This window comes from Lepisma saccharinum, chromosome 5 (genome assembly GCF_977018435.1).
Source record: "Lepisma saccharinum chromosome 5, izLepSacc3.1, whole genome shotgun sequence".
In the NCBI taxonomy this organism is placed as follows: domain Eukaryota; kingdom Metazoa; phylum Arthropoda; class Insecta; order Zygentoma; family Lepismatidae; genus Lepisma; species Lepisma saccharinum.
The window spans coordinates 89,276,682-89,290,587 of record NC_139233.1 but is presented as its reverse complement, the minus strand read 5'-3'; the positions used below and the strand labels follow the sequence as shown (position 1 = coordinate 89,290,587).

Here is a 13,906-nt window from a genome sequence, read left to right as displayed (position 1 = left end):
TTTCAGTGTAAAATCACCATGTGAATCACCTCTTTAGGCTGAAAGCTGTTACAAATCAACTTGTAGAGAACCACGACCTTAATCCCAGAAAAAAAAGCACTGCATATAGTAGAAAACTTAATTATGGAAATTGTAAGTCCTGCACGTGGCCATGTCGTCTAAGGAATCAGGCTTTGTGCTTTGGGGGGGGGGGGGAGCTATGGGATGAATGTTGGTTTGAGTCTCGTGGGGGAAAGTGTAACAACATTTCACCTGAAATTTCAGTCAGTGTATGGGTCTATGGGTCCTGTGGCCACCCATCATCATGAGGAAATTGGGGAGCTATGATGAGTAGCATAACCCGGTGATGGAAACCAACAACAGCAACTGGGGGTTCATTGTGCTGACCACATGTCACCCTGTAACTGGCTGGATGATTGCTACTTCTGCTGAGGCATGTGGGAAAGGCCAGCAGTAGGTAGGCCCTGGCCCCCATGGGCTGTTGTTCCATGGGTTATTATTATGGAAACTGTAATGAATTGTCTTTATACATGAGAAAGGAGATAGATGGATGGCCTTGGTATATACAATGCTAAATTATGAGAAATACGAGGGCAAATCAATAAGTCGGTTCCACAATTTTTTTTTCACAGCAATTTATTGGTGAAACAAGACGGCAATAGGTGTGCAGGAGTAGCAGTTCGTTACTTATTTTTCTACATCCACCACCGATTGCAATGCATTTCTCTCACCGTGACACCCATTTGGATATGCCAGTGGCATAGAACGTCGTCGGCTGCTGCTGCAACTACTGCCGCACAGCATGCTGCACTTCACGATCAGACGAGAAGTGCTGGCCAGACAATGCCTTCTTCATATGGGCGAAGAGGTGATAATCAGACGTCACCAGATCTGGACTGTATGTCGTATGTTCCATGATTTCCCAGCCATACCGAGTGATTTTTTTCCTTGATCGCATGGCAACGTGTGGCCTTGCATTGTCATGAAGGAGGCGTATGTGGTCACTCTGTTGCTTGTCATGCAAGACATGGCATAGCTTGGTAACCATGGCAGTGTAGGACATTGCATTGATTGTTCCGCCAGCAGGCATGAAATCCACCAGCAGTACCCCCCAACATGTCCCAGAAGACAGTGCCCATCACCTTGCCGGCTGACTGGTTCATGTGGAATGTCTTGCGAATAGGTGAGCCCGGGTGTTTCCACACCATTGACATCTTCTTCATCTCCTGAGTGAAATGGTACACCCAAGACTCATCACCCATCACAATGCTGTTCAGGAAGGCCATCCTCTCCACGTCATACTGCAGCAAATGGTCTAGAGAAAACTTGAAGCATTGGCTGCATTGCTCGTCAGTCAGTTGTCGAGGTACCCAGCGCATGCTGACTTTACGGTATCCTAACTTCATGTGGACAATATCAAGAGCTGTGCCGTATGATATGCCAAATTTGTCTGCCCATCTCCACAGGTGGATGCAGTGGTCCTTCCTGATTGCGTCGTCAACATCTTGGATTCTGGTAGGTGTTTACACGTTCACAGGTCATCCGGACCGCTCCTCGTCCGTGACACTGGTGCGACCGGCCTTGAACTGCTGACGCCAATTCACAATGGCTTTTCGGCACAGGACGTTGTCCCCATACACCAGCTTCATCCTCGCGTGAATCTCCGTCGGTGTCTTGCTTTCAGTCCAGAAGAACCGCACCACGGAACGCTGCTCCTAGACCATCAACGATGTCAAGCAGGTAGCCATGTTTGTCACTGCTGCCATCTGTGGAAGAGACAAAGGAACATTACCAAATCACTCATTATGACCTCGAGTCGGATGATATTTTGAGTACCCAAAAGTTCACCTTGATGTGATTATCCAATCCTCTGCAAAAAAATCGTGGAACCGACTTACTGATTTGCCCTTGTATAATAGAAACTTTCTTATCACCTTATGAAGTGTATATACATAAATATATACACAAAATTCCTCACATAAAATTGAATTTATGAATCATGTTTATTTTTGCTGCATTACATAATATAGAGAATGCAATATTATGTACATGGTTTAGCCCTCCAACTCACTAGTGTCAGGACTATGAGACTCATAAATGCACTCAGAGCTTCTCAGGTTTATTAGCCTAAAGTTTACAATAAGTACTACTTGCAACAGATAAGGCTTATGCTGACAAGCTGCACTTGGGGATACCACCTATTGCAGCACATCTACCCAGGGGTGCCCACACGGGGTTGGGGGGGGGATTCATGCCATGCCTGCATCATGGATTTTTTTGGGGAGGAACAAAATTTTATAGTTAACTACCAATTCTATATATCTTCACACAAAAATGGGGGGATCATTAATTTGATTGACTTGTTATTGGTTTTTAGTTATGGTTATTATGTAGATTTTTTACCTTCCTGTGGATCATCATGGCGATGGGGTTGAAATAAAGCACCACCTCTTTTGCCTTTAGAATCGGTTTGGAAGGGGGGCGGGGGCTGTGCTGTTCGCATACAAGGTTAATCAAGCAGACAAACTGTTAAGGATAAGGTTCAGTACACTAACAATGGCAGTGAGCCTAGGGAGTTGTGTACATTTTATGTTAGGAAACATGAAAGTGAACCGTGCATTTTCTTTCTTTCTTTAGTATTTTAATGCAGTATAAAATAGCTTTGTAAATGGATTCATGCATGGACTAACACAACATTTGAAGAGGCTGATTTTGGACACAGTTATGGTCTTCGTTTTTATGTGCCACAAATATTGTCATCATCATTAGACTTATTTCACTATTATTTCTTTATATAATCCACTGTATCTTGTTCCGTCTTTTTTCATAATTGCTTTCCCTAAATTGCATTACGCTCGTTGGATAATATCATGAGAACAAATAACTGAATATGTGCTTTACATATGCTTTTGAACAAACAGAGGTAACAGTATCAGGAAAAACCTAGATTTTTTGCTTTGGGGCATCAATTGCAAATCAAAACATTTACTGTCACTTACAGTGAGAAAAAATGGAGGCATTAATCTTGCAGCAATCCTCGTATGCTGCAAATTACTGCAACTTCATCGCCAAAGTTTACTATGTTGCATACATATATTTAACACTTCAACATCATTTTACAGTGGTGAAATAAATAACTCTTCTGTTTAGGATGCATTTAAAAGACTACTATCAAATATCTAGCACTTTGGGTTCTTCCAACATCCTTCATTTCAGTTACTTAAAAAGAAACACAACGCAAATGTGACGCCATTTATTGACAGGAAATGTTGCTTCATTATCGTTTATTGATCAACCTGTATGTAGCTACCTTGAGTATAGCAATGCATAGATCTGGCATCATGGCAATTCACAAATGGGTTTGTATGGTGGCATCCAGAGAAATTCTGATGGTGTTTATAACCAGCTTGTGAAATTAATGTCTTACGATTTCCTTGATTGTTTTTGAAATTGTATTCAGAAACCTACTGAAGAAAATGCTGTCATCAACAAGCATCTTTCATAATGCCCCAAAGATAATTACATACAATATCAATATAACAGGAAAATGGAATTTCCAGTATTTGCTAAGGGAGATCTGGTACTAAAGCTTAAAGATATAGCAGAAGTCAGAAATAATAGATATTAGGAGAAACCATCTTAATGGAACCTACCTTTTAGAAGTAAGTCTCCTGTCTGTGACTGTATTCCCATGCTCATCTTCGAAGGATTGGAAAAAGCCAAAGAAGATTTTGATAAAGTACAATACATCAAAACAAAACAAAATACCATCTATACTTGGCAATGAAGATTTAGACACCACGGTGGAGAATGTTTGGAGGCATATACTGACATGGGACACAACAACACATATCATAAAATCCCACTTTCCATATAATACTTTATAAATGTATTTTCCAGTCTTTGTTTGGAATGGTCTGCAAAAACAAGAAAGACAATCATATATATAAAACTGTGATGAACAGTAATGGCTATGAAAGGATGCAAGTAGATATGGCATTGACGTAAAGCTGTAAACTTCAAAGAATTGGCAATAAAAGCTTTTAATTTGTAGAAAATGTACAGAACAAATATGTGTGAGTGAAAAATATTTACTGCATGCAGTGGTGTGGCATGACTTTTTCAAAAGTGTTACCGGCCATCAGATGTTATCATCTAACCCTCCACCCCCCTGCCCAAATAAAAGTATGCCTTTGATCTAGATTTTTGTTCATAACGTTCTTTTTGTGCAATTCGCTCAGTGAGCCACAATCACTCCAAGAAAGAACTACCACTCATGAGAGAGTTTACCGCATAAATCAAGTGAATAGTGGTCGAGCCTTGTCAATTCTTCATCTCTGTTTCTTTTCAAAGAGGTGGAAAAGGGGGAGAAGAAGAACCACACAACACATTTCTCGGTTGAGTTTGACATTTGTGTGGTAAGCAGACGACAGAATTCCGCTCCTCCAGCATGGAAAGGGAAGTCCGAAGTCCAGCTGTCCGTACTACTGTTTCCAACTTAGTTTTTTTTTTTTAGCAAGGTTTGTCCAAATCACAAATTACACCAAGAACTTATATTTTTGTCTATTATGTAAACGGTCTCAGTTGTAGTTAAATCCAGCCTTGGCTTTGCAGACCAGCTGTAGTTGCTTCCGAGAAATAGTATCCCCGTTTTAGGTGGGATTTAGCTCTTTTTTGCCAATACAATGTGATAACATTGGCCTATACCGGCAGGCCTGACAGGTAACTGGCCCCCTAAACAGGAATATGAATAACCCCGTAGCACACTTGCCCCAAAGTCTATCAACGCTCCTCTCTTGCATTGGTGCCCTCTCCTCTTGTTACATCTTCAGGGTAGTGGAACCCTTCTAATAGTCCCTCTGCACTTCTGTCAAAAAAAGGTAAAGTACTCCCCTGTGCATAACACCATGCCATAAAGGCATATAGGGGGTGTGGGGGTAACACCCCACACTTTCTTGATCCGGTCGTGAGTTGGGGTGATATGATCAGCATCACGGCCCTGACAGCCTTTACCCCCCAGGGTTTCCCCCATGTACCCATGTTGTTCGCCGCTGTGTGGGCGCCGGGGCCGCTTCCAACGTTAGAAAAGTTCCCGGATTTGAACTGGCCGGAGATCGAACCTGGGACCCTTAGCATGGTAGTCAGATGCATTACCGACTGAGCCACCGCAGCCACTTCTGTCAGCTGAAGAGAAAATATCCTGCAACATACTCGGACAGCAATGCTATTGGTTAACGTATATTTAAAATAATTTTGTTACTTTATTGAAACAACTTTTAAATTATTTTACGTTTTGCTGTTACCTGTGGTAACTGGTAACACTGGTTATATGCATGCCACACCTCTGACTGTATGTCCAGATCAGAACTTTGATATTTGTTTGGTTTCAGGGTCAGCTTTAAAAATTAACACCTCCTAAGGCTGTTTTTTTAATTTCAATTAAAAATAACCTTGAAATAATCAGTCACAATTCCCAGCAAAACAACGAAAAATATCTCTATACTCTTCCCAATATTACAGAAATGAAAAACTATTGTGACTGACAAGTTTTTAGTTCTAACCATTAGCACTATGCTTTCTTGTGTGTGTGGTTTGGGAGAGGGAAGCCATGATCAATATGGATAATTCAGTGTTGTTCTAATTGTTTCATGCATTTCATATTCTTAAATATCTATGAGTACTCTTTGTTCCTCTGTGACATGTTAGTACACACCAGGTGCAGAAAAAAACAAAGGTCCTATTTAACCATAGCTTGCAAATGGGACCAGGCTACTATAATGGAACTGCATGAACAGATAATAAAATTCCATACCTTCTAAAAACAGAGGGAAGAACATGAAAATATTTATGCAACATTTATTCTTCTTTCTTGCTCATTTGGGGTCAAGAAGTGAAGGCCATAACAATGAATCAAACTTAGAACAAAAGCAAACTTAATTTTTCATACAACAGTTTCTGTGAGCAGTAGTCTAATGCCCTTTGGACAGTGGTGGCTGGTGGTATGAACCTCTGGGTGTGCACCACACTGTACTCTCACTAATGAAGAAATTCCTTCTTGGTGGCACTGGTTATAGCAGATGGTTAGTTACATTTTTACATTTTAAGTATACATATATCTCTGATTCTTGATTATATCTAAATGATTTTCCCTCATGTATCTCTCTTGGAGATGGAAGCCTGTGGCTACAAACCCCCAAGCTCCCTCCCTCCCTACACATGGGCCTGCAAAACACACAGAAAAATTAAAAAATCAGCGTGTGTCTAAAAATAATCAAATTAGAAATTCTTTATTCATGGACAAAGTTCAGCCCTATATACAGGTTGAGCATAAAGTCTTTCCCTGATTATGAATATTTATATGTCAACTTCCACGGTAGATAGGCAAATAAAACCTATGGCAATAAGTAGTGCAATACATCAAGATTTTTTCCATTTCTTTGTTTTGTCTGATTCTTATTCTCTTGTCTGATTTCTTCTTCTCTTGTGTTTCAGGTAGCGTAATTTTCACATATCCAAGAAAGTAAACAGACATAATGTCTGGATATGGGGGTCGGAGAACCCACATGTCGTGTTACAGCACATAAGGGACAGTCCGAAAGTGAATGTTTGGTGTGGCTTAATGCACAACAAAATTATTGGACCGTTCTTTTTCATTAAGCCAACCATTACATCAACAGTTTACCAGGACATGTTCAAACTTTACGTTGCGCCTCAGTTACAGGAATTTCAACCATGGGTAGTGTTTCAACAAGATCGTGCACTGCCACACTGGGAGTTAACTGTTCGCCAGTTCTTGCATGACACCTTTCCAGACAGATGTGTCGGTAGAGACGTTCCCATATCATGGCCACAATGTTCCCCGGACATAACCCATCTTGACTTTTTTTATGGGGTTACGTTAAGGACACAGTGTTTAGTTCACCAGTTCCTGATATGCAAACTCTTCAGACACGAATATGGGATGCTATAGAGACGGTGATGGAAGAGCTGTTGGCAAAGACATGGAGAGAAATTGAGACATTCTAAGGGCAACAAAGGGAGCACATGTCGAAGTGTACTGAAGTGTACTGATAACAAAACATTATGAGTTAAGCTACCATTTTCAACAAACCGCATATCTGTATCTAGCATAGTTCTTTAGCAATAAAAGTTTGTAATCAGGGAAAGACTTTATGCTCACCCTGTATTACTAAATTATGTATTGTGTTTAAAATGTACAATTTAGTATATCCAAAACTACCTACAGGGTGTCTAAAAAGTTTCTTAAATGAGAAGAAAACCAGTATATGTTAAAATTAGATGATTATATGCCATTATTTATTGTTAACTCATATACTATTTTACCATTGTGCATGTAGATGAACAAGGCTGACATTAGAAGACATGTTGTGAATTTGACGGCCATATTGAGCAAATCTTGATAGCACAGCAACTAATGTTGTTTCCTTGTAATCAAGGGGTTCCAGGTTCAGCTATTTCTGAGGCAAATTGCACTATGATTCAGATCCGATTCTAAAACACTCTCGATATTAGCCTATTTGAGGGTAAAATTAACCACATTACAAATTTTGTAATTTCACTATTAGTCAGACTTTTCAGTCACCCTGTATGTTTGTTCATTTACTATTATGCTATAAAAAATACCTTTTTATCCTTTCGATTGTTTCTAGAAAACGTGATTCAAAAGTAGTATTTTCCTCAAAATTAGTAACATTTCCTGCAACACCTACAAAAACTGCTTTTGATATAGGTGGAATATAATCCTACAAGTAATAATTACAAACATAATTTAAATGATTAATAACTGTACAGCTTTACAAAAACATATTTTGAGCTGAGTTAACCCATTTGTTCTTGTCCACATCATTCTAAACTTTCACTTTTCATTGTATAAATTTACATATAACACAATATTGAAGAATATATAAATGAAGGGTGAGGGGAAAAATCAGGCAAGTCAATTTTCTGTAAGTGGGGTAGTGGTGTCAGCTCCTGCCATGTTGATGCTGTGCTGGACAACATGCTTCTTGTTTGGGTCTTCCCGATGGTGTAGTGGTAATGTCATTGCCTTGGGCTCGATACCTGGTAGAGGCACATTGCACAGTAGTTTGGACTCCACTTTAAACTGTAGGTCCAGTCCCAAATAGCCTATCTGTGCATAAAGTGGACTTAAAAACAACAATTCAATTCACAACATGCTTTCCCTCTTTTAATACATTTGACACTTCCATTCATCAAAGGGTATGTTTTTGTATCTTTTCTTCTACATATCAAGTAACGTTTTGCAATTAAAAGTTCATTTTTCTGGCATTTGACGAGTTGCCTTAACTAGTTTTTCCCCCTGGCCCTTCCAACGAAACACCAGGTATATTGAAATCAATTTACAACTTATTTCCTGGCGATTTCAAATAGGGAAAACTCCAGAAGGAAAGCATGCTTCCCTTGACCCATTTTGGAACAGTTCATTATATCACAGTGCAAAACTGTCAAACACCATTAACACGTTTATATAAATATAATATTAACAGATTGTTGCATGCAGCAAGAAAAATTATGAGAATTAATGTGCGAAAATGGTGCATTTCATTACATATTCTGAAGGAACTATTTCATCATATTCATATTTGTCATTTTTGTATATGTTTCTAATTATTTAAAATTATTGAAATTGAAAAAATCACCAATAAAATCGAAACATAAAAAGTAAAAAAAGTAAAGAGCTCCTCTGTGCCTTGCACAATGCCATGAAGGCATATAGGGGGTGTGGAGTTAGGGCCCCACTTTCTTGATCATGGCCGAAGGTGGGGTGATGTGATCAGCACCATGTGCTTGGCTGCCTTTACTCCCCGGAGTTTCCTCCATGTACCCACTTTATACAAAGCTGGGTGGGTACCGGAGCCACTTAAACAGGTGGAAAAAAATCTTGGTTCTCCCCCATCAGGGATCGAACCTGGGTCTTTTGCATGGCAGTCAGACACCCTAATGACTGAGCTACTGTGGCTATCAAAAATCGAAACATTCCTAAAAAAAATCATAATTACAATTGAAATGTGGTTGTTTACCTTTAATCATAATAAGTAATTTTCAATTAAGAATTTTTTAAACTAAAATTCTCTTACCAAGTATTGATGACAAATAGCTTCAAATCGTTCTAAAAGTTGTGGATAATGTTGCAATAGAGAATACATTTCTTGTGTAGAGAAATAAATTGCAACCACAACATCATCATTAGCAATTACAGAAATAGGCATTCGTTTTTCATGACAGTTATCTATATTTCCAAATATTCTGGAAAAGATAAAATGATCGCACTTGTAAAGTGTCTGTTTTAAATTTTACAGAAGAAAATCTTGTAACATGGTGATTAAATATGTGTACAGTACATGTTAAAAATATGTTAGGCTCTAGGAACAGAGGACACAAGAGAAAACATGGCAACTTGCATGTTCAGTGTGTCATAAGTATAATTATAATAAGGTAAACCTTACAATATTTACTATTACTTATTTATTTATTTATTAAGAACCACTATAAGATGAAAAACTTACTTCACTAATATTTAAGATTGATACTCGAAAGTCTCTCACGCTTCAGATGTTAGACCCACACACTCATATAATGGTAAGTGTCGTATGCCGATTGAACTTGAACGCCAGACCTGGTTATTAAATGTTGTTCATTATCAGTCTGTGTATTGTTCCTGTCATGTATGTCTAAAAAGTCATAGCCGTTCTCCATGACGAGACTTCTTTCTATTATACCGATATGTAAGTTGTTGTACTTGTTCTATTACTGTGTTCCGGAATTATACACTTTTGTTTGTGTTACAAATACTGTCTTATTCTTAACTCCATTTTCTGGATTATGGAAGAACTGAAAGAACCCAAAACTCAACAATGGCGACGAGGGTCTTGGAAACTTCATTTGAAACTACTTCTCATAATTTTACATATTTCTTGTGATTGTTCTTCAAGCTGTCTGTTGGAGGTAAGAATCTCTGTACACAATGCAAAAGTTGTCTCAATTTTCTGAATTCTGCAGGGAGCAGGAAAGTATTAATCAATACTTCGAAAGATTCGAGCATTTCTGCAAAGCTTCAGACATTCCCGATGAAAAGGCTAAACATGTTCTATTAGCAGCAATAGGGCACAGAACGTATGCTGATTTATACAATCTTATACAACCTAAATCAGTATCAGAGCTCAGTCTTGCTCAAATTCGACAAACATTGATCCGCCATTATGAGCCCAAGAAGAATCTTGTACTTGAAAGGCATAGGTTCTTTCTTATTAAACAGAAAGATAATCAAAGCATTCCTGATTTCATTGTGCAAATCAAAGCACAAGCTTCAAAATGTGGTTTTGGTGATCTCATTGATTCAATGTGTTGCAACGTATTTATTCTTGGTATGAGAAGTGTGCGTGTTAGAAATAGACTGTTATCAGATCCTGATTTGACCTTGAAAAAGGCAATAGATACGGCCATGTATCTCAACAAGCTAGAATTAAATGAGGGAATTGTTAACCAAAGTCACTCAAAGAATGCTGTGGAACATTCTGAAACTCCGACTGAATTCACTTCGCAAATCCAAAACAGGTACAAGGGCAATCTTCAAATGAACATCAGACAAAATAGAACTGATGCAAGGAATATTGGTAACAAATCAAACAATGATTCTGGTAAACCGTGTGATAATTGTTATTCTTTACATCCTAACGGGAAATGCCCAGCTTTCGGGACCACTTGCAGATATTGTAAAAAGAAAAATCATTTCTTAACAGCCTGCAAGAAGAGAGAATATAACAATTAAAGCAAAAACAAATTGGTTTCTAGCACAAACATTGTGCTTAACACACGTATCAATGAAAGATCTATCAATGTTCCAGATTATTCAAAACCTACGATTGTACCAAACAATCACAGCAATTTCAAACAATCTCATTTTTCAGATTTTAATGTGCCGTGCATTCCCATAGATCACAAATTTGCAGATATTCAAGAAGAAAAATCTAAGAGCGAATTTGTTGAATGCAGCACCGCTGGTATCCAATGTAATGCTCAGTGTCCAGAAATTTTCACTACTTTCGTTACTAAAGAAAGTGAATCTGTTTGGCATACACAGGGATCGTTTTTATCGACTCACAAGTCAACAATTCTAAGATTCCATTCCTAGTGGATACAGGTTCTGTTTATACTTTAATTGACAGTAGACAATTTGAGTCTTCATTGCGAGGTTGCACTATACACAATTTTCCTATCATCTTGAAGCAGCAAATGGTAATAATCTTGGTGTTTTACGAAAAGTTAATGTTGAAGTTGTATTTCAAGGAATGAAACATAACTTAGATATGATTGTTGTAAAGAAAAAATTGAATCGTGCGATTATGGGTTTGTCTTGGATTGATATCTTCATGCCTGAATGGCGAAACGTTTTTGTTTCACATGTTCCTCAGATGGTTGCAACTGCTGTTGAATCATCAGCAATAAAAGAACTGGTTGCGAATCTAAGGAAAGATTTTCCTATACCTTTTGATGGTGACATGTCCAAGTCGATCAAGCGTCGATCAAGCAAGATAGACTTGCCATTGAAAGACGATGCTACACCAGTGTTCAAGAGATATTACGACGTCCCGTACTCGCTTAAGGAACCAGTCAAGGATGAATTACAGAAGTTGATTAGTGACGGAGTCATTAAACACATCAAATCATCATCGTGGGCTTCTCCTCTTGTTGTTGTTCGTAAGAAAAACGGCGAATTAAGGATATGTGTGTCCTACAAGAACACTGTAAATCCGCAACTCAGGAAGATGGGACATCCGTTACCTAAAATAGAGGACCTTTTCAACAAGATGGTTGGTTGTAGTTGGTTCGTTTCATTTGACCTTCGAAGGGCTTACCTTCAGTTACGCCTATCTCTACAGGCTCAGAAGGTCCTTGTCTTCAACACGGAATTCGGGTTATTCAGACAGTTGAAGCTTCCCTTCGGAATAAACTCTGCCAGTGCCATTTTCCAAGCCACGATGGAGCAGATATTGATGGGTGTAGACAAGGTTTCCATTTTCCAAGACGACATTTTAGTAGGAGGAGTTACTCTTGAAAAGTGCAATGATAACGCACGAAAGGTGCTGAATCTTTTCTCCGATTATGGCGTCCGCATAAATGAACAAAAGTCTGTGTTCTTTGTGCAAAATGTGAAGTATCTGGGCGATTCTCTTTCACAGGAGGGAATTCGTCCTCTGAAAGAAAACATTGATAAAATAATTCAGTGTAAGCCACCCACTAATGTTGGCGAATTGAAGTCATTTCTCGGTATGGTCACGTATTACGCTTCGTACCTGCCAAACCTAGCTGAATGTGTCGCCAATTTATATGATTTGTTGAAGAATGGGGTATGCTGGTCATGGACAGATGTTCATCAGAAGGAATTCCAGGATGTCAAGGATCTGCTATCTAAGGACTTAGTACGTACTGTGTATGATCCTTACAAAGACTTATACCTCATGTCGGATGCATCTCCTACCGCTACGGGAGCAGCCATAATGCACAAGATAAACGGAGTCCTGAAGCCTATCATGTGTATGGCTGGTACTTTATCCACTGCGGAAAGGAACTACACTCAATTGGAAAGGGAATCACTTGCATTAGTCCGTGCAGTCAAATACTTTCACAAGTATCTCATTGGACGACATTTTGTTGCGTTCACCGACTCGAAACCTTTATCTCATCTGCTGGATCCTAGAAGTAACCTGCCTGCCTTAGCCATCAGCAGAATCAACAGATGGAAGTTAGTATTGGAAGAATATGTAACGCCTCATGTTGAATTGGCTGATGCACTGTCTAGAATTTGTGTTGCAGATGATCGAGTTCATGATTATTATGATGATTTCGCATGTCAGTTGACAGCTGAGCCGGTTGTCCTTAATCTTATTGAATCTTCGGTGTTGACGCGCATTTCGCTGGAATCACAACGTGATCCGGAGCTTTCTAAAGTCTTCGAATATGTTCAAGGGAGATGGCCACAATTCATCGGGAGAACAAAAGGTCATCCTCTCAGAAAAATATTCGACAGGATTAGGTGGTAGATCAGCATTTGCTGAACCTCGCACAAGAATAAAGACCATTGAATTGAATTGAATTGAATATGATGTCCACATACAGAAGGGATGTATTTTCGTGGGCGAAAGACTGGTCGTACCTGAATCTTGTATCCAAAGTGTCCTAACTCTGTTGCACAAATTCCACCAGGGAACATGCAAAATGAAGGAAATAGCTCGTTCATCGTTCTTCTGGAACACGATGAACGAAGATATTGAGAGGGTTACGTCTTTTTGTGACACATGTTTCCGATACAATAACAGGCCTAACGTACTGGGTACCGCATTCGAAACGTGGCCTATTGCATCGCAGCCTTTTGAGCATGTTCATCTTGATTTCTTCCATTTCTCAGACATGAATTTCCTGTTGCTGGTTGACGCTTATTCTCATTGGATATCTGTATGGAGAGTGAAGAATATGCAATTTGACACCATAATTGGTTATTTGGATGAATTTTCTTCATGCTTTGGATATCCAAAAACCTATGTTACAGACAATGGCCAACCATTTGCATCTTCAGAGTTCAACTCTTATTGCTCAAAGAGGAATATCAAGCTTCTTCACTCAGCTCCGTACACCCCCCAATCAAATGGTCTAGCTGAAAGGAATGTTGGGGTGGTGAAGAACTTACTCGAAAAGAACTTTTCAAATAATTCATGCATCACGTTGAGAGAGATGGACAAGTTCGTTCTTGAGCTTTTAGGCAGATTAAGGAATACTCCAGTGCACAGGTATAGTCCAGCAGAACGTTTGCTTAAATTTCGGCCAAGAACAGACATTTCCGCTTTTGACACATCAAATGGTTCCAAGA

General features: G+C 39.0%; 1 protein-coding gene across 1 annotated transcript in view; it reads right to left on the bottom strand.

The window, feature by feature from the left end:
• Positions 1-9,251, bottom strand: part of LOC145988139 (uncharacterized) — a 54,975-nt gene extending 45,724 nt beyond the window's left edge. Inside the window, exons 1-2 of the mRNA XM_083122970.1 lie at positions 9,120-9,251; positions 7,645-7,763 (exon numbers count right to left, since the gene is read on the bottom strand). Of these exons, the coding sequence (XP_082979096.1) occupies positions 7,645-7,763; positions 9,120-9,251 (251 nt within the window). The remainder of the gene's footprint in view (positions 1-7,644; positions 7,764-9,119) is intronic.
• Positions 9,252-13,906: the final 4,655 nt, after the last annotated feature.